Source organism: Bos grunniens, chromosome 25, assembly GCF_055505025.1.
Source record: "Bos grunniens cultivar Pamir isolate PY7600 chromosome 25, Bosgru_T2T1.0, whole genome shotgun sequence".
Classification (NCBI taxonomy): domain Eukaryota; kingdom Metazoa; phylum Chordata; class Mammalia; order Artiodactyla; family Bovidae; genus Bos; species Bos grunniens.
Genome location: NC_141189.1, coordinates 3269133 through 3289974, shown reverse-complemented (window position 1 = coordinate 3289974; position 20842 = coordinate 3269133). Strand labels below are relative to the sequence as shown.

General features: G+C 62.3%; 1 protein-coding gene across 6 annotated transcripts in view; it reads right to left on the bottom strand.

Moving 5' to 3' along the window:
• The window catches only part of SDK1 (sidekick cell adhesion molecule 1), a 742921-nt gene that overhangs the window by 31131 nt on the left and 690948 nt on the right, over nt 1–20842 (bottom strand). For 5 of the 6 annotated variants that reach the window (XM_086376792.1, XM_086376794.1, XM_086376795.1 and 2 more), the window contains 7 exons: nt 19078–19213; nt 17849–17908; nt 15791–15892; nt 8324–8439; nt 6273–6459; nt 4437–4574; nt 55–216 (listed from right to left, as the gene is read on the bottom strand). In XM_086376792.1, the coding sequence (XP_086232918.1) occupies nt 55–216; nt 4437–4574; nt 6273–6459; nt 8324–8439; nt 15791–15892; nt 17849–17908; nt 19078–19213 (901 nt within the window). The remainder of the gene's footprint in view (nt 1–54; nt 217–4436; nt 4575–6272; nt 6460–8323; nt 8440–15790; nt 15893–17848; nt 17909–19077; nt 19214–20842) is intronic. The other variant, XM_086376793.1, reaches the window with a different exon arrangement.

Below are 20842 nucleotides of genomic sequence, written 5' to 3'. Positions count from 1 at the left end.
GGCTCGCTGGAATGCAGACAGACCCGGAAGAGGACGAACGGGGCTGGTACTCACCCTCGGCCGGCCCGGCCGTGACGTTGGCCTGCAGCTCGGGCCCGTAGGCGATGGTCCGCGCCTGCACGCGGAAGAAGTAGGTGACTCCCTTGGTGAGGTCCCGCACCTTCAGCCAGCGCGGCCAGTTCCCCTTCACATCCACGGTCACCACTTTGCTGACCCCTAGAGCCGCAGGAACGGGGAGAGGGGTGGATTCAGAGGGGTCCTGAGCCCCGCCTGCCTGCCCGGCTCTGATAACAACGGCGGAGGCCCCTCGGTCTGCTAAGGAGGTATTTCTTACAATTAGGAGGCGTTTAAGTGGTGATAATGGCCAATTTTCAGCACAGGTAAGTGCAATTAGAGTCTAAGCTTGATAAGCGGGTGCTGACAAGGGAAGAAGCACCCTGAGAACATGTGGGAGGAGGCGGTCAGGCTCGCTGGTCAGGTCAGGGGCAGAGACCTCTGGCGACCAGCACCACCCGGAGGGCAGGGCCTTGGGGTCTGTAGGGCCCCTTCCCACAAAGTCCTGAATCACGTCAGAGGCGACCTCGGGCTTCCCGACTCAGTCCTGGAGGAGACTGTGGGAGAGGAAGACTCAGGAAGACTTCTGGGGGTTAAAGCTGCACCCCTTCCTCCGCCCAGTGGGGACCACCCTGTGGTGTGAAGGCCTCGGCCACGCACGACAAGCACAGCTTCGCCCGGGACTTGACGCGAGGATGGAGCACCTGTCACCACAGACAGCGGTACCTCAACCCAGAGACCGGGACGGCCCGGGACCCTCTCCCTCAGGCATGGGGATGGAGCGCGCGTGATGCTGGCTGCACGGTGTTTAATTAGAAAACAGAGCTTCAATATTTTGGGAGGAAGATACATCCTGAAAAATACATAAATGCAGCCTTTTCCAGAAGGGAAAATAGAGTTCTCTATGATGTTTGAAAACGAAGCGTTTGAACAAAAAAGCTACAGAGCTCTAGACTGCGGGACTTCTCAGAGCCTCCCACCCGCCGATGGCTGTCGGGCACCTCTGTGTGGGGCGTCAGGCTGCGGTGGGTCGGTCAGCAGAGGGCGTGTGGACACGCTGCACGTGGTACCTGCTGTCCAGGGTCCAGAGTCTGCCCCACTGCGTTCCCCACACAGAGGACTGCTGGGCTTCCCGAGACCGTGGGCCGCCTGTCTGTGCTCGCTGTGAATGGCCAGTGTTCTCTGCACCTTGAGTGCAGAGAACTCAAGGGCGGCCTTGACCTCAGAAGAGCCCAAAAAAGCGTGTCCTTGTGCAAAACGGGTCCACCTTCCAAGTCGCCAGAGCAAATCCCTGCAGTCCTGCAGGTCCCAGGGTCTCTCCTCGTGGCTTACTGCGTTCACATCATGCCTTTTATCAAACACTCGATCAGCTAAGTCATTCTCTTCCCAATTATTTCAGAGCGATTCTGGTGGCTTTTGCCTGGTCGGAGCTTTTCACTGGAGAAGCAGGGCTGTTTCTGCCCAGCAAAGCTGCCCCTCAGGCCCATCGCTCCGGACGGGGCTCCTGGGGGGCACAGCACGCACACATGGAGAGCGTCCTCAGCTGATGCTGGGGGTCCTGTGGGATGTATAGTTTTTGGCAGAGCAGCATCCCTGCCCCCTTTTTTTGTTGTTAGAAAAGAAATACCTTCTCCTTAGAGTAGAACCAACCCCGGGCACAGATTTTGTGAACTCTGTCCCCTCAACCCCTGTCCCATCCCAACCCCCCATTCCATCCCAACCAAGGCAGAATCTTGTTCATTTAGTCCATTTTAAAACTGTGCCCTGTGCTATAAAGCCTCATGGTGCAATTCCCTAAAATACTTCCATTTAAAACATTTTGTTGTTGATGTTCAGTAGCTCAGCCATGTCCGACTCTTTGCGACCCCATGGACTGCAGCACGCCAGGCCTCCTGGTCCTTCACCGTCTCCTGGAGCTTGCTCAAACTCATGTGCATTGAGTCAGTGATGCCATCCAATCATCTCATCCTCTTTCGCCCCCTTCTCCTGTCTTCAATCTTTCCCCCATTTAAAAGACATTTTTAGAAAACATAAAAACAGCTCTTCCATGGAATCAGATTCCCAAGATCAGGGCCTGGCGCTCCGAGGGCTGCTCTGCTGGGCTCCGGGGTCCATAGCACTGGGTCCACGCTGGGCCCCCCGCTCCCTGGGCTGAAGGCAGCCCACCAGGTCTGGGCCCGGGGCGGGGCACGCAGGGTCAGCCGGGGCGAGGGCGCTGCTTCACAACTTCTGTTTACTGTCTTCACTGCAAGCGTGCGTGTGTGCGTGTGTAACGCACATATCACATCCTTGGTGGTCTTCATGGGGAGCCAGCTGCCACAGAGAGCTGACATAGAATGAAGACACTCGAGGGTCCCCTGTGTTTGCAACCATGTCTCCGGGAGACACCGGGCCCTCTGAGACACGTGAACGCATCGAAATTGTCCGGAGCCCCCGTCACCACTTCCATGGTTCCCTGTGGGAATCCCGGATCCCACAGTGAAGGGGGCCAGGCTTTTCCAGGAGACCCCCACTCAAGAGGCCCGCACGCCCATCAGACTGGCCGGCCGCCTTAAGCAGGGGGGATACATAATCCAGGAACTGGGGGGCCCTGGTGAGGGACAGGCCGAGGTGTGGGGACTCGTGTGCAAACACTTCCTAAGCCTCCGCCTGCCCGAGGTGGCTGCTGTTCTGGCGTCAGCCAGCGCTGGCCAGTGCGAGGCCCCCAGCTGAGCCCAGAGTAAGGGCTTCCCGTGCGAGGCCCCACACCCGTCACCAGCAGCCCTGCCCCGCCCTGGGCATGGCCTCCCTGCAGCCCTGCCTGGCAGACCCCACCTTCCTGGGCCGCGGGCCGTGGAGGCTGGAAGGGCTCGGGCCCAGCGTGTGACTGAAGAATCAGGGGTTTGGGGAGTGGCCGTGGTCCAGGCAGGCTCCGGGTGGGATCCTGAGAAGCGGGCCTGGGTTGGTGGTGAGCAGGGCGCGTCTGGAAGGTCATAGGTCACCAGGGTGGCACTCAGGCAGCGGGCCTTGAGCTCTGCCCCTAGCGATGGGGTGTGTGCTGGTTGCCGGGGCGGCTGGGGCAGGTGTGAGGCCTAAGGTCAGCCTCGCTCCTGCAGGAGCCGGGCCAGAGCTGTCGGGGGGCGGGTGGGCCCGGCTCAGGGCAGCTCTGGGGGTAGAGGCGGCCCCAGGGCTCCTCGGGGCGGGCTGGGCACTGCCAGTCACTGGTGCTGTCACGGTCAAGGGCAGCAGCCCCAGCCCTGGACAGGGCACTGGACAGACGAGTGGGAGTCAGGGTCTGGGACGTGCCGGTCAGGAACCTGGGCTCCAAACAGGAGCCGGGTCAGTGGCCGTGTGACAGAGCGCCAAGTCCCCGCCCCCACTCACATGGGCGAGCAAAACGCTGGTGTCCGGTAATTCTCGGCCCTTCCTGGCCGCTGGACGAGCAAGATCCTGGCCCATCTCCTCCAGGGCCTCTGGGGCTGTGACCGCGACTCTGGCCAAGCCCAGGCCACCTGTCCCCAGACTGAGCGGGGCTGAGTCGATGTGGCCCCGGCCTCTTGGCCGTTGGACAGCCTGTGTCCACACGCCGCCTCTCCTGCTATTTACCAAAGTTCATGAATTTTCTGAGACGCGTGCCCCTCACGCGTCCATGTCTGATCTGGGATGCAGCTTGGGACAGTCGCTGCACACGAGGCCTGGGCCAGAGTGCATCGGAGGCCCTTTTTCCTCCTCAGCACTTAATAAAGTTACCATGCATCTCAGAGCCCACGGCAGTTGAGATGCGATGAAATAAAATCTAGGGCTTAACTTTTCTTCTTCACATCAACTCCCTGTTTTAGTTGAATGTGCTTATTTTTACAAAGGAAACGTTTATCGCGGCGCTTTAAGTGGAAAGCCAGGATCGTTAGACGTGTGGGTGGTATCTTTCCCTCCTAGACACTAAACACTCTGTAACTTTTACAGTCTGCCTGCGTCTATGACCAGGGGCTCCCCGCCCTCCTCTGCACCACGGTCCTGGGCACACAGAGGGGCACAGAGAAAGGCCCACTCAGCCCTCAGTGTGTGCTCTGGGCCCTGGGGCTCAGCTTCAGTCTCCTGTCGGGGAACAGCCCACGGTGTGCACCCCCTAAAAAAACCTTCGCTGAGTAAACGTTAGAATGAAGGGCGGCCGGAGGAGCAGCTGGGGGCAGCCTCTGGGCCCAGTGTCCCCTCTGGCCACATTGCCCACGTGGTTCTGGCTTGTAGTGCCTGGGTGGGACGAACCCTGGGGCCTCAGGAGTGGCAGGCGGTGAAGACCCGGGTCGGGGCCCCAGGAGGGTGGCTGTGCGAACGCGCCACGTGCTCGGCCCGTTCACCGGCCTCTTCCTGTGTCGACGGCGGGCGCCAGGCCCTGTGAGGCTTACCTTGGACGGGCGCGAGCGGCTCGTACACCACTCGGTAGCCCTGCAGGACGCCGTTGGCCGCCACGGGCTCACCCCACGAGACGTTCAGCGTGGTGGAGGTTATTTCCGAGAACGCCAAAAAGCTGGGGGTCCCGGGAGCTGGAGGAACAGGGCAGGACCTTCAGTGAAGCTCCTTTTATAGCAAGAGATCATCTACATGTGTGTCCACGCCTCCGCCCGGAACAGAGATGTTTATTAGATGTTATTTTCTACTTGGTGCAGGCTCAATGCCACACGCTGTATAAAGGTGATTTACTGAGCATCCCCAACCTCCCAGGATCAATCGGAAACTCAAACCCTCCCGAGAGGAGCAGAGGAAACGACGGTGTTCAAGCACAAAGGAGCCTGAGCAGCACGGTGACAAAGGTGTAAAAACGAATGAGAGAGACAGGAAGCGCAGCGCAGACGGCACTGTCAGCTCCGGCCTGCGCCTCTGGGGGCCAGGCTCCGGGGCGGGTGGTGGCTGAAGGCTCTGCCCTCCTCTCCTGTCCCTCTGCAGGGCCAGGAGGCCCCAGAGGACACCCCCACCCTCGTCCTCACCTGGGATCCCCTGGTGCACAACCATCTCACGGTCCCCCTTGGTCTGGAGATGGGGGAGCTCACAGGCCACCCTGAGTCGGGAGACGCTTTTTCCTGGCAGACGCAGAGGCCGGCTGGGGGTCAGGGAGCAGGCTGATCCACAAGGCCCCCGTCCACCTGGACTGGAGTCCCAAGCTCCCCTCACCGTGTGGGGACTGACGTGCCCCCAGCCCGGTTCCCCTCAGAGATGAGAAATGCCCACTAAACCAGCCCCTCCTGCCCCTCTTCCACCCTCCCCCGCCCTGGGGGTCCTGTGGTCCCACGATCAGCTGGGCCCACCGTGCCCAAGGGTCTCCGCCTCCCACTCTCAGCTGCACAGCTCCACCCCTTCCCTCTGAGTCCACAATGGCCCCTTCCTGGCCTTGCAAGGACTGCTGGACAGGCCCCGGGGGCACGGCCCGTACAATCTGGCTGTGGTCATCTTGTGCAGGGCAAAGCGCTTGGGAGCCCCTGCTCCCAGGAAGACTAAACCCACAGAATGTTGGGGAACCCCGAGAGGAGGGTCTGTATCCCATGGGCTCCCGAACCTACTTTGCTGGCCTGTGACCCTCTGGATCTCATGAAGTCCCTCGGAGCTCCCGGGACCCCAGGCCCAGCCTCCTTTCCCTTGGGAGGCCTGGCTGGCCTCACAAAGCCCCCCAGGCCACAGGGGATTCCAAGAATCACCAGGACAGTGAGCGATCAGCTCAGAATGCACAGTGGGTGAGGAGAGGAGGCCACGGGCAGTGTGACCCCCGGCAGGGCAGTCCGGGCATGCTCTGGGATCTGCCTGGGGCATGTGCCTGAGAGATGGCAGGCCAACTGCTTCTGGAGGGCTCTGCAGCTGAGGCCCCCGGGGGGCCCACACTGCAGCCCAGGCTCAGCAGGTCAACAGACAAGGGGATCCCTGCTCTGGGAGCTGGACCTGAGAGAAGCCCCCAGGGCCCTGGGGCTAATCCTGCCTGTGAGGAACAAGGCCTCGTGCAGCTGGAAGCCTGTTCACCTGACACCCTGCACGGCTCACAGCAGGCAGCTCCCTGCAGCGGGCCCAGGCTGGGGGCCGGAGACACCATGTGGGTCAGACCCAGAAATCTCCGGCTACACGGGGCTAGGTTTGAGGATCAGCAGAGTGGGGAGCTGGGGGAACTGGAGCGGGGGTGGGGGGCAGCAGCGGGGCAGGGGGCAGCGATGGGGCAGGGGGCGGCCTGGGCAGTTGGTGGGAGGCTTGTGTGCTCCTACCTGCCTGGTGGGTGCAGCCCGGCTGGGGCTCACTCCGGGGCCCGTCGCCCGCGGCGTTGAAGGCCGAGATGCTGACCAGGTACTTGGTGTGGCTGGTGAGGTTCTTCAGTTTGGCCGTGGTCTCGGGCAGGAACAGCACCCGCATCTTCTCCGTGTCATTCTGGCTGTCTGCCTCCCAGTAGTAGATCTGCCGGGAGGAGCGGAGGCTGGAGGCCGGGAGGCTCAGAGGGGTGGCGCCCCGTCTCAGCCTGGGGACAGGCGGCCACCAAGCCGGGGCGGGGGACCCCAGTGCTCCTGGGGGGGGGGGTGAGTGCGCCTCTGCAGAGGCCAGGCCAGGAGGATAGGGCCTGCGGACGGAGGTGACTGCCAGGAAAGTGCCTTAGGACCAGGCTCCTGGACGTAAGGGAGACCGACCCAGCCCCTGCTCCAGCCTGTGGACGGCCCCAGCCCCAGCTTCACTAGAGGCTCCTGCATTTTAACCCTGACATGCATCGAAGCCTGCGATTGACGTGACCCAATACTGTGGACGTTAAAACAGCCTCAGATGACGAGCAGAAGAGCCACCCTGGGCTCAGCGCTGCTGGGGGGCCCGTGTTTCTCTTGGTTCTGTTTCCTTGTGTCTGGTTTACATGTGCTCGTGAGCAAACGTGATGCCCACACACGGAGGTTTGTAAGGTCATCTGAACTGTTTCCCTTGATAGCTGGCAGAGAACCACAGCCTCAAGCTGGTGCCAGCCAGGCTGCCCAGAGACAGCCCTGGACCGTGGATCTGCCTTGGCTCAGTGGGTGTAACCCGGGCCAGGCAGTCAGAGCTGTTGGCCCACGTGCGGAGCAGCAGAGTTCCGTGTGGGGCCGGCTCTCCGGTGTCCACACGTCTGGCCGGGCCAGAGCAGCCCTGGCGGGTTAGCTACGCTCATTCCCTCCTGTAAGATGAACTCCAGCTTCTGCACCCTGAACTGGCCAGTGAGGCGCTCTGCTCGAAGAGGCCGCACTAACCTGGACACTGAGGGCAATACCCACGTCAGCGTCTGTTCAGGACACCGTTATTGGGAATTATTAATAGGAAACGCGCTTTGGACACACACACACAGCACCTTGCCTCCAGGCTCAGGGGACTTGCTGTCGCCTCATCAGTCATTGTTAACGGCCCTGCCACGGAGGAAGGCCTTTCTTTTCACAAAACAGCTACAGAAATCATTCTTAGAGGAACATTTACTCGGCCCAATAGTCATCATCAGGGCAGGCGAGCACACAAAGTCTGAGGACTGATCAACTTGAGGCTCATCAGACCAGACAAGGAGACTCACCCTGAGGGGAGGATGGGGGTTTGCAAGGGACGGCCCTGGGCTGGTTACCTCAGGAGGGTTTTGGCTGACCTCATGGGGTTCCAGCCCCGTCTGCAGGGGTGACCTTGGAGGTGGAACCCTGGGAGGGGCTCCCTGCCCCCCACCAACTTGTGTGACTGTTCATGCCCGATGCTCTTACGGGAATGGTCTGGTGCCTTCCTTCCATCCCACTTCTGGAATATTCAGTTAATGTGGGCTCAGAACAGGTCAGTGTCGGGGTTCTCAAACTGAGGTCCCCAGGAACCAGGCCCCTGGGGAGCTTGTCACACATGCACATTTCCGGGCCCCATCCTGGACCTACTGAGTCAGGACTCGGGAAGCATCCAGTAGTGACACGGGGTGGAGCTGGGGGCTAGGCCTGGTCTCCCCTCCTGCACCGTCAGCAAAGGTGGTGGAGGCTCCCCGAGGGGGCGCAGGGCAAGGAGAGGCCAGCCTGGGAGGGAGGGGCTGCTGGCTCCACCATGAGCCTCCCCGACCCCCAGGCCCGGGGGGGAGGTGGGCCGAGCCGGTCCAGCCCCTCGGTGATGCCCTCGGGTCCGAGGGTGAGGGCCGCCGCGTGCTGGCGCAGGACGCAGAGGGCCGCCGTGAGCTGCGGGGCCCGGGCCGCCGGCCCTCGTCCCCAGGTGGCCGGGAGGGCAGACCGCGCCTCGCGAGGGGTCATCCCCAGGTGGCCGGGAGGGAGACCGCGCCGCGCGAGGGGCTTGCCTTGTAGCCCTGGATGATCCCATTCTGGCTCTCGGGCGGCGGCGGCTCCCATGCGACCTCCAGCTGGCTGGCTGTGAGCGGGTTCACGTGCACACGCTGCGGGGCCTGGGCAGGGGCTGTGGGGCAGAGAGCGGAGGGTCAGCCGAGAAGCCCGCCCCCGCGTGCGGGCTCCCAGGCCCCACCCCGGCCTGGACGACCACGGACCCTCTCAGAACCACGGCTCTAAGTGCACACGGTGAAATCTGGAGAACCCCAAAGAAAAGCGATTATACACAGACACAGGGGCGCTCGTGAGAACAAAGGTGAGACAGTAAGCCATGCGCCTATGACTGAGCTGTGAGGCTGCCTGGGGCAGGCAGGGATGGCTCAGCAACCTCCAACCTCGCTGCGTCGGGTTGGGGAGGGCCCTGTGGCTGGGAGATCAGGCCCTGCAGACCTGTGCTGCTGGCTCTCACGTTCATTGCCGAGTTGCTGCAGTTGTTCAGGCGTTAAGTCCTGCCGACTCTTTTCCACCCCAAGGCCTGCAGCACGCCAGCCTTCCCTGTCCTTCACTATCTCCCAGAGTTTCGCTCAGATTCACGTGCACTGAGTCGGTGATGCTCCCCAACCTCTGTCGCCCCCTTCTCCTCCTGCCCTCAATCTTCCCCAGCATCAGGGTCTTTTCCAGTAACCGCAACCGAGGGTAGTGCTAAAGTCCACGTGGAACTCGGAGAAAACAAAGGCCATCTGTGGGAATGGCCTGGCGGTCGGGGGTTAGTCCTCTGCCTTCACTGCTGGAGGCCCAGGTTCGATCCCTGGTGGGGAGCTAGGATCTCGCACAGCACAGTGCAGCCAGAAAAGAAAAACCAAGGCGTGTGTGATCCTGTCTGGGGTTCAGGACGCCGGGGTGCACAGCCCCGCTCCTGGGGGAGGGGCTGGCGTCTGCGCACCCGTGGCTACCCCTCCTCTGGGACGGAGCACAGAGGCCGCTGCCGCATGTCCCCTGGGGAGGACCCACCCCTCTGGTCCTCCTCCCACCCTGAGGGCTACCCCCGCCCCACTGTGATGGGCTGGAGTCACAGGTGCAGGTGAAAGGTGAAAGGTCACTGGCAGGGCCCCGTGGCCGTGGCCTTGCAGGCAGCCTCAGGGCAGCTGGGGACAACGCAGACGACCCATGTTTCTCCCTGCCCGGCAATCCCGCCGGCCGGTCTGTCCCCTGCCCTCTGCGGGCCGCTCCCTTCTCCCCCCTGGGTACCCCCCATCCCGGCAAACTCCATGATGGGCTGGACCCCGGAGCTGTCGGGGGGGGTGCCTGGTTGCGGGGGGCAGGATACCAGCCCAGCGCCCTCACCCCCTGCGGCCCTGCCTGCAGCCCGGGCACTGCCTTTGGGCTCAAGTCTGTTTACGGTCACAAGTGGAAGGAACCAAACGGACAGTCACCATCGGGGGAGATGGCCGGGCACTTGGTCCTTCTGGAGGGGGCCTCCGCGGAGAGGACGACCTTCGCGAGTCGCCCCTTCCCTGCTGCCCCCCAGCGCAGAATAAAATAGTAATTAACACGCACTCAGCCTGACACCACCTATTCATTCTGCTCTAACTGTGCGGCTCGTGTTACCACGGCCCACCCCGCCGCTAATGGAAATGTTAATAACCCTCACCAGGTTGTTGTGACAGATGCTCGGCCTCATTATCAGAAATTCTTATTTACCGCTCCATTAAACAACAGAATCACACAGAAAAACAATTCAATCAAAACTAACTGGAGGAATTTTAACAGCCGCATTAATAATCCAAAACATAAATAAAGTTAATGTCTTTGCATGTTTGCCATCGGCGACTCTGTTGCGAAATGACCGTGGCACAGTTAGACGGGGAAAGGCAGAGTGGGACGCTGCTGCCACGCCGGTGGGGTCAGGGCCGTGTGCGAGTGTCCACTGCCCCGAGTTTCCTCCTTGAAGACGTTGCAGAGCCAGGGCCCAGGGCGGCTCGGGGGTGGACACGTGCGACGCAGAGCTCCCCCTGCCTGGCCCGGTTCCATCCCGGGCGGCAGGCCCACCTGTACCGCTGTCCCCGGGCGGGGCTCCCCCGGCCCCCAGCCCGTCCTGGAGCACAGTGCCTCCCTGCCCGTAACAAGGACTTCCCCGATGAGGACACAGCAGGGGAGAGGGAAACTGATGTAAACACAGAGCAAAGCGCGCTGGCTTCTAGACTTGTTTTTGGCTCCTAAGAGCCTCTGGGCCTCCCCAATGACTTGCAGGCAGATGCCCCATTTACACCCCACAAGGGATCCTCACTCGTCACGAAGGGTTCGGTTTGGAAGCTGGTGGGGTGTCTGACGGGCCGTGATCTCTTTGTTCCCCCACTTTACAGTCTGTGGAGGACGGTGCATGTGAGCATCAGCTCAGAATGCCGTGTTAACACGCATAAAATCAGTTTTCAAAAGCCCGCTGGCCTGGCAGTCTGGCATTAGCTGATACGTGGACGCCACGGACGGTGCTGGAGGCAGGGTCCGGGCTGGGGCGCGGAGCAGAGGTTCCCCTGGGCGCCTCGGCCGGGCAGACGATGCTGCCCCACGGCCGTCACCCACCAGCCTGCAGGGAGGGCCGACCATGGCGGCGACAGAGATGGTTCTGGACTGTGGCAGGCTCCTTGTACCCAACAGTGGTGATGCAACACCAGAGATTTCTGGAATCTTCTGGGATTCTGGCTGAATGCTCAGGAAGCCCTGCAAAGCTGGGAGCTGCAGGCTGGACTGGGCGGGCAGGTCCCAAGAAGCAGTGAGACCGGCACTTTGTCCAGCTCCACTGGCCCCTGGACAGGCGTGCTGGCCCCGCAGTGACCATGCAGCGTCAAGGGAAGACAGCAGCTGCCCCTGGCTTTGCGTGGACGTGCTGGTGGAGGGGGTGCTGGCTCCCAGGCCCCGACTCTCGGACTCCTGACTGCATGTCTGGCAGACCCTGGGCAGCCCTGGGCTCACTGGGGCCCCGCAGCAGAGCCTTTCAGAACCTCTGCTGCAGGGCGGCGGCTGGCCGGCCCCCGTGTGCTCACAGCATCTGCAAAGGTGTCTGGCAAACGGCCAGGGCTGGGGGCACGGGGGCTGCCCACTGCTCGGGCAGGACTGCTCACCATCCAGCCCCTCATCCCTCACCCTGCCCCACTGTGGGGTGGCGACCACCCTGTGGACAGTCTCCCGGAGGGAGCTACACGTCTCCCCCTGGAACCAGTCTGGCCGATGACCCGTGGGGCATTTCCCAGCAGGAACGTCCAGTGCGTTCCGTGGGCTACAGTCCATAGGGCTGCCCAGAGTCGGACATGACTGAGTGACTCAGCACGCAGGCTACAGAGGCGGGAAAAGCAAGGTCCAGAGCAATCCAGCGACCCTCCAGGGGTCACGCGATCAGCGGGCATGTGGACTCTGCTTTGTGTAAACCCAGGCAGCCTGGCTCTGAGCCTCTCTCCTTCCCTCCCTCGTGGTGAGGTTCCGGGGGCCTGGGGAGGGAGAGAGGGGAGGCGGGTGGGGAATTCAGCCCTCCACCCCTCGCCGGCCCAGCACGTCTCGCCCCTCGGGGCCCCGGCCCCTGCCTCTCCTCTGTCTCCTCTGTCACCTCCCCGCTCCTCTTCACCTCACTGCTGAGCCAGAACCAAACACAACTCCAAGGAGGCTTAACGGGAAGAAGCGGGAAACTGGTCACAAAAACCAGTTTCCAAAAAACCGATGTTGTGCTCTCCAGGCTGCAGGAATGGGGGCTGGAGGCTGCGGGGAAAGCCCTGCACGGCGAATCCAAGCCCTGGGCTCGTACGGCGGGATGTGGGGAGTCTGTCCAATCCCTGAGCGCCACTTCGCTGTTTGTAAAATTGGAGAAAATGTGGGACGTGAAGGGTCTTGCAGCTGAAATGAAACAGGTGGTGTGAGAGCAGAGAGCACGACCGGCAAGGAGCGTGGGCAGTGTCCCCAGGCGGGTCCCCGAGGTGACCTTGCCTGCGGGTGGGTGGGGCGTTGCTCCTGTGTGGGCTCTGTCCCCATGGAGACGGAGGGCTTCTGGGTCACCCTGTACTGATGCCTTTAAATGTCCATCTCCCCTGGGGGTGCCCATGTGACCTGAGAGCCGCCCAGAGGTGTCATCACGGACCTGTGATGCCCTCCAGGGACCTGCTCCTCGTGCTCACACCTTCATGCCATCCTTCTGACAAGCAGGGTCCTGGGGGTGCTTCTCCCTCTGGGGTCTGCCCCCCTTGGGGGACTCCTGGGGAAGAGGTGTTTCCTTCCTGTGGGAGGAAGCGCTCTTTCTGCTGCCTGGAGCCACGGAGCCACCTTGACAAAGAGCCTGCCTGAGACAGGAGTGAGCTGAGAGGAGGAGGAACCAAGAGGGGGCACAGGGACAGCCTGTTAGCATGCTGGATCCAGCCATGCCTGAAGCTGTGCCCAGGCTCTTCAACTTCTCCGTTACGTGAGTTAATGACAGATTCTTTCAGCTTAAGCCTCTTTGGGTTTCTATCTCTTGCAAGCTGTATTTCTTACTAGTGTACTATTTTTTACCAATTTGTAATGCTCAATGACTCAGAAATCAATCTCAATGAGAGATCGCCTAAAGGTTACCCTTTCTCTCTGAGATTAAAAGGATTTAAAAACTACATATTCAGGCTAGAGGAGACCCAAAGATCATTAACTCTCGACCTCTCGCTGTTCTGTAGGACGAGACCAATCAAGAACCTGCACAGGGTCTCAGTCACTCACCACTTACTGACCGGCCCTGGTCTAGGCGTGTCTTGGACATTTATCCTGCAGGCAGGACGGGCGAGCTGGGGGCAGGGTCGGGGTGAGGACCCCCATCGCCTCACTCCCAGCCTGCAGCTTTTCCCTCTGCACCATGGTCCTCAGGGCTGGAGCTCAGAGAGGTGGAGTGACGGGCCCAGCATGACAGAGCCGGGGACCGGCGGAGGTGACCCTCAGACCTGCAGGTCTGACTCGGGAAACACACTGTTTTCGGGCAGTTTTCACACAAGTCTGAGTGTTTCCTGCCGAATGGTCAGGATGGTGAAGCATCCGGCTGAGTGAATGGAAACTGCCCCATTTAGCTTTATTTTCTGCAGGCCTGAGAGCAGCTCAAAGTCAGGAGGAACACGTTACAAGGGCCCCTGGGCTGCGAGAGGCAGCGACTGGACGGCCAAGGGTGAGTGGCAACAGTGCTGGAAGCATGGCGTCCTCCTTCCAGAACATTCTATGCGGCGTGAACACGGACGGCCGAGCAACGCTCTGGGGCCGAACATCCACCCGACCTGTGGGGGCAGCCTGAGCGGGGAGCCTGGCCTCTTTCTGGGTTCTGCCTCTGCATCCCCGACTGGAGGCTGTTGGAGGCCGCCCACCCACAGAAGCAGCCGACGGACACCCTCCTGCCACTTGGGAGAAACTCGTGGCCCGCCCGGGTTCACAGCAGCTCCACTGCAGCACCCACGACGGGGAGACAGCCCAGGGGTGCACCGAGGGACTGACAGCGAACGTGGAGTCTGCACCCAGAGGAGAGTCCTCCCCCACGAGAGGGAGCGAGTCTGACGCCTGCTGCAGCTCGGGTGAGCCCGGGAAACGCCGGGAGACGGCAGCCAGGTAAAGCGGTCAAACGCGGCTCTGGCCCGTGTCCATGAAGCCCCCGGAGCAGCGAGCCCACAGACAGGAAGCAAGTCAGGGCCGACGGCGGCTGGGGGAGGGGATCTGCCCACGGCTGAGGGGCGTCTGTCTGGGGAGAAGCCGGGGCTGGGGGAGGCGGGCGGCGGCCACTCGGCCAGTGGACAGGCTCCCTGCCCCTGGGCTGGACGCTTGCCGGTGACAAGGACGGCGTGTGTCACGTCAACCGTGCTTTACCATAAAACGAACAACAAACAGCCACAGACCCAGGACGCAAGCCCGGAGGCGGGCAGACGTCCACGGCCGTCTGGCTGGCTGCTATGGCCCCGGTGCTCCTGGGTCTCCCGCCCGGGTTGCAGCCCTGTTCTCCACACGCCTGCACCAGTCCTGGGATGCAGGCCCTGTCCGCAGCACCTGGGCCCCGCCGCTGGTCCTCTCGCTGTGGTGCAGGCTGACGAGTGGGCGGGTCAGCTCTGCGGGTCCTCGCCAGCCGGCCATGTGCACCCTGAGCCCAGTGGCAGGGCTGGCACGGCTGCCTGCACGACGCCCCGCCAGGCTCCAAAGCCCCTGCTCTCGCGGACGGCGTGTGCTGCGTCTGCCCCGCCTGTGTGGGCTCTTCTGTGGCCAGGCCCAGGCCCTCCTGGAGTGCCTGGCCCCCAAGTGACCTCCAGCCCTTCCGCCGACAGACTCCCGGGCAGAGGCCAGGGTGGCTCCCGCTGTCTCCTGTGGGGTCACCTGGTTTATCCTTGTCTATGTGAAAATGCCGTGTGGCTCTTCCAGAAAACCCTGCTAAGCCAGAGACCCTCAGTGCTGGCTCGTTTCCGACAATAACCTCTCCAAACTGCACAGTCGCCTGACGTGTCCTGTGGCCGGCCCAGAGAATTCAGCCTTCATCCCCCGAAAGCCTGGGTCCCCGTCCCCAGGGGCATTCCAACCCCATTCACCCTCCTGACTCTGCACCCGCAGATTCGAGCAGAACCTTCAGCCACGTGCCAAGATCAGAGGAGACAGCCGTCCGTGGTACAGTGTGTGTGTGTGTGTGCGTGCGTGTGTGCCCGCGGGCAGGGGGGGTTTCTGTGGGGAGATGGCAGGCCGTGAGGCAGTGTGTGTGTGTGTGTGTGGGGGGGCGGTTTCTGTGGGGAGACGGCAGGCTGTGAGGCAGTGTGTGTGTGTGTGTGTGTGTGTGTGTGTGTGTGTGTGCACGTGTGCCCGTGGGCAGGGGGGGTTTCTGTGGGGAGAGGGCAGGCCGTGAGGCAGTGTGTGTGTGTGTGTGTGTGTGTGTATGCGTGTGCCCGCGGGCAGGGGGCGTTTCTGCAGGTTGAGGGCGGGCGACTCCCTCCTTCCAGGGCAGCGGGGGGCTGGGTGAAGGCAACACTCCGACCTCAACGTGGGATACGACCTCTCCCTGTGCGTCAGCCCCACAGAGGGGACAGTTCTTAAAACAAACCCAGGGGCCAGATCGTATCTGAAACGGGGATCCATCTAACACGGATCTGTGTGGCTTTCGGAGATGGGGGAGCAGCTGTTAGGGAAGGTCAGGCTGACTCGGGGCCGGGGCCAGCGCTCAGGCTGGCCAGAGACAGTGGGTGACAGCAGTTCCCCTCCCCCCACCCAGGACCCCGCAGTCCTGGACCCCCACGGGGACGACAGCATGGCTCCCCTAGAGCATGTCCTGATTAATCCGATACCTCCAGACCTTAAACACCCCTGTGTCTCAAAAGCAAGACTTGATCACTCCCGGGGCCACCAGGACACCCAGCCCTTGGCCGAGGACTCTTCCCAGCGTGACCAGAAGCCTCCTGAACCCCCATAACCTGACCTTCGATGAGGGGGACGCTGCTGGCCCCTGAGCTCCAGGCAGGACTCACCGGCCTCGCCAACGAAGACCTCCACAGGCGCGCTGGCCGGGCCCTCGCCGATGACGTTGTAAGCCGTCAGGACCACTTCGTAGCGCCGGTATTTCTTCAGATCTGCAAGGGCGAGGGGACAGGGTCAGCAGGCAGGAGCCCCGCCGTTTCTTAGAAAGCTCCCTCTGTGACCAGTGCCCCCTGGGGGGACAAGGGAGCCCTTTCTTGCAGAGAGAAGCCTGTGAGGGGCCGGCCACCCTCCGTCCAGCAGTGCCCCTACCCACCCGGCAGTGCCCCCTACCCGCCCGTGACCCTGGTGAGGCAGTCATGGCCGTCCTGCATTCGGGGTAAGGTGGCAACCAGCTCCTCGTCTAAGGGAGCGAGTCCAGGACACAGAGCCTGACCTGGGCCTGCCTTCTGGTCCCGAACCTCTCCTGGAGAGCAAGAGCGGACACAGTAAGACCCTGGCGCCGCTCGACCACACGGGCCAGTCGTTGACCTCTTCTGTGACATGATGGCGGGAGGGCCTGGGGGTCACATTCACTGACCTCTGCAGAGCGGGGTCCTCTCTGGGAGGTACGGTTTGCAGGGACCATGCGCTCAGGCAGTCAGACACATACGTGGGGCCTCTGGACAGACATGTGACTGGGAGAACCTTCCAGAAAGTTCTGGCTTAAAAAATTAGCTGTTCCCGCCACATCGAGTAGTGCAGAGCTCGTGTGTGGCTGCCTGGCCTGCACGATGCACTTGGCGTCTCATGCCCTTTTCTTCCCAGGATGTGGCCATTCAGACCTCACGGGCCTTGGTTTGCCAACATAGATACATTTAACGGCCAAGATCCTGCCCCCGCGGTCAAGCTCTGCTGCTGAGAAACCACCAGACGGCTTCATCTCAACTTGGGGCCTCATGTGATTGCCAGGAATCCACAGAGACGCACCAGAGTGGACGCCGGCGTGTGGCCCGGGCGCCCCTTCCATGCTTCCTAACCCGAGACTGAAAGGCCTGGGCGGAGACCCGGGTAGGGAGCCCTCGTCACTGGGGCCAGCCTGCACTTGACTCTTCACCCAACCTCTTGGAGAGGCCACCTCTGGGAGACGCCCGGCCCAGGAGGGACTCGGTGGAAAGACAAGGAAGCAGCGAGGCGGGGAGGGGCAGGCGGGCCGGCCCGCGATGGATGACGCAGAGCTTCAGGGGGAGGGCACAGCTCCGGGAACCCCGCCCCCGCTGCCGGGCTGGTTGGCTGTCCCAGGTGGTGGCCGGGGTGATGGGGGACAAGCTGGCAGAGCGCTGGCACCCGCGGGGCCTGGCAAGCCTGGCTCTTCCTCCCCTCCATTACCCGCTTTCTGATCCAGCGACCTCTGCACTGGACTGAACTGCAGCTTGGTCCCTGAGTCTTGCACTCGGTCACTGAAACCCACCCTGGCTGGAATCCAAGGGGCAGCACCACGATTTGATAAGAAGGAGAGAGGCCGGATGGACAAATGCTGGACATGTGCGTGCGATGTCCGCCCCCCACCCCGAGAGGAGGGAGACCCCGACGCTGCAGTGAGGAGGACGCTAGGCCTGAAGCCAGCGGACACAGAGGGGCCCGCTGGGCGAGTCCCCTGCTGCGAGGTCCCTGGAGGGGCTGGGGTCACAGAGACAGGAAGGTGGGGGTGGGCGCCCGGGGTGGGGCTGGGGGAGGTGGGGGGCGTGCGTGTTTAGTGGGGCAGAGTCTCAGGTTGGGGGCGAGAGGGTTCTGAGGTGGGCGGTGGGGACGGGCGCACGGCAGTGTGTGCACATAACAGGGTGAAGGTAAATCCACAGCTAAAAAGGGGGCTAAAAACAAGCCGACAGCGTCAGAGAAGAGCGCTGCCCCGACTTTCTGTCCCAAACTCTGAGAACGGCTGTTGGGAACCCCTGCCCAGCCTGTGTTTCTAGAAACTCCCTTTCGGTGGTTCTGGCCCATCACGCATTTTAGTGGGACGGGGTGGGGGGCTCCAGGAACGAGAGCTGGGAATCCGAGCTGGTCTTCACTCGGTCCACCGAGAGGCTGAGGGGCACTGCCCAGCTGCACCAGCTGAGCGCAGAGTCACTCACGTGTTAACTCGTAGGTTGTCTCGGTGGAGCTGCTGTTGACGGTTTTGAAGCTGCTCTGGGCTGTGGGGGGCGAGCAGACAGGCCGTCAGTGTGGGGACAGCCAGCGCCAGGACGGGCCGCAGACGTGGAAGGAGGCCTGGCCGGGAAGCTGCTCTGCCTCCAGAGCAGCCACCACACGCCTGTCTGCTCACCGGGACCCCCGCAGAGCCTCCTGATCCAGCCAGGCCCCGGGCCCACAAGGGGGAGGAGTGTCTCCCCTCTGATTAAACGGATCTAATTGGCATCTGGCAGAATGTAGCGCAAAGCGGCACTGGGGGCCACAGGACTGGCTGGTCCCGGGGCAACCGCGTCTGATCACGTGCTCAGGTGAGTGCCCCAAGCCAGCGGGGACGACCAGCCAAAAGTGAGCAGGTGCACAGACCCTCGCACCCCCTTATTCCAGGGTGTGTGTGACTCAGCCCAGAGGGACAGTCACGGCTCGCTGGGCATCGGCAAGGGGCACCGGGGGAGACGCTGTGAGTGCGGGTCTCAGCGGAGCCAGGTCCTCCCCCGGTGGGGTCAGGGCCAAGCTGTAGCCCCTTGCTGACCCCAGAGGGGCGCCAGGGGCTGAGCGCAGTGTGTGTGACCCGCACGAAGAGGCCCAGGCAGAGCTGGACCCGGTGCCCTGGCTGCCCTGCCCCCGCCCCCACCACGCGGGTGCCAGGGGCCCAGGTGTCTTCTCTGATGGTTCTGGGGGTCATCTCTTAGCCTTCCCCCAATAGAGAGCAGAAGGGGACAGTGGCTCAGGGCAGATGAGCAGGGAGAGGGAGGCCGGGTCTCCACAGGCCCCAGCACCCCGGGCCTGCTCCGCGTGGGGCGGCACCGCTGTCTCCGGAGGCCCGACTACTCCTCCTCCAGGGCACACAGGCCCCTATGGCTTAGCCCTGCCCTGGCCGGCTGACCCCTGCCTCCCCCCACTGAGCTGTGCCGGGCCCTGCGTCACCCTCTTCCTCTCACGTCCTCCGTGACATCCTTTTTACCCCGACGGCCCCCTCAGATGGCTCCTCCTCCAGGCAGCCTTCCTGGGTGCCCTTGCTGTGCCCTGGACCTTGCACACTGTCAGGATGCTGGGGAGGGGGCAGAGCTGCACCCCCTCCGGCCCCCACGGCTGTTCCCAGCAGGCCTGGGGTGGGCAGATGTGGTGGTTATGGGAACCTCCCTGCCGTGGGGTCGGGGGGCGGGGGGCTCACCTGTGAGCTCGGCCCGCAGAGCCGAGGGCGTCTTGAGTGTCTTGGACTCGGTGGCGGGGGCCGCCTCGTACTCCAGCTCGCGGTAGTAGATCCGGTAGCCCTGCAGGAGGCCGTTCAGGCTCTCGTCCCTTGGGGGCTGCAAAGACAGCACGGTCAGGGGCCTGGCTGCATGCTGGCTGGCTGTGTGGACAGGCGGGGCGTCACTGGTTCAAGACAACTAGAGGGGCCTCGGTTGTTGGCAAGAGGACAGGCAGGTGTCCCACTGATGAGGAATGACGGGGTCCAGGGATGGAACCCAGGCCTCCTGGTCCTGTGTGCGTGGACATGGCCATGTCTCCCTGTCCAGCCTGGACACCCGAGCCCCAGGGCCGGGGCTGGAGACTGTGGCCCAGGTCACAGATAGAGAGGAAGTTGCCCATTGCTGGCAGACCCAGAACCGAAGGGGGCCGTGGATGCGGCCTAGCCCTGCGTCGTCCACCACTGACCCACCCTGTCCCTTCAGTCCCCGACCCTCCCGTCCACCCGGGCTTATGGCCGTCTCGCTGGGACCCTCACTGACCCCTCTGCGTGCCATGTGGGCCCCCTGCCTGACAGGCGTAGGGCTAGAACACCCACTGCCACCTCAGCTGGCGTGAGAGCGGCCGACGGTGGGGCAGGGCCTGACTCCTAAGAACCCAGCGGAAGGTGGCTGACGGGTGGCTCGGAGACAAGGTCGGACGGTGGGGGAGTCTGAGCCTGTGTGTGAGTCCAGGACCTTGCAACCGCTTCCCTCTGCGTACCGCTGCTGCTCAGGGAGGGCCCGGCCCGACTGCCCCTCCCCCTTTGGCTGGTTTCTGTTGATTAGTGAGCCTGGGGAGGGCATCCCCAGCTGGGTGACAGGTCTGTCTGTGGAAGGAAGGCCATCCCACTCCACTTGGAACCCCAATAAGGCCACGACACTCACCCCAGTGCTGGGGGCTACGGGCTCTGCTCCCTCCTCTACGGTCCTCAGCAGGTCAGGACCGAACCTCCCAAACTGCAGCTGGACAGATGGACCAAGAGCGTGCTGGTGCCCGAGTGGACGCCACAGCTACTGTAGGAAAGCCCCCCTGTTGTGGGTTAAACTGTGCCCCCCTAGGAGACATGCTGAGTCCTAACTGCTGGTCCCCGCAAAGTGACTTCATCTGGATTTGGGTCTCTGCAGATGTAACCAAGTTAGGAAGAGGGCACCGGCGGAAGGGAGCACTCTACGGCGATGGCAGGCTTCCCAGAGGGCGGTTCCGTTCTATTTGCCCAGATCTTTAATGCAGCAATCACACGTCCAGGAACTGACCCCACGTGGAATCTCAGGTGTGCGCGGTCCTGAGACCCACAGACGTGAGCCTGGGACTAACTCCCCCACCCCTCAAAACGCCAAGACCAATCCTCTCCGGGTCTTTTCAATGCCACCAAGACAACAGGATGGCCTTCGAGCTTGAAGGGCTTGAATCTTCGAGCTTGAAGATTGCCTGCAAACAAATTGGCAGACTTGGGGCTCGTGAACACCATCGGGTGATGTGATAATTGATTCACACGGGCACCTAGATGCTCAGCGTGATGCATCGTGAAGACAAAACACATTTTAAGAGGCAATATAGAATCTAGCAATTATTTAACAAATGCTGAGACTAGAAAAAGACCCAAAGATTCTTATAAGATGAGGACATTTGGACACAGAATGTCACGCGAAGGCAGAGGTCGGGACTGAAGGAAGCGTCTAGAAGCCAAGGAGCGGTAAGGCCTGCCG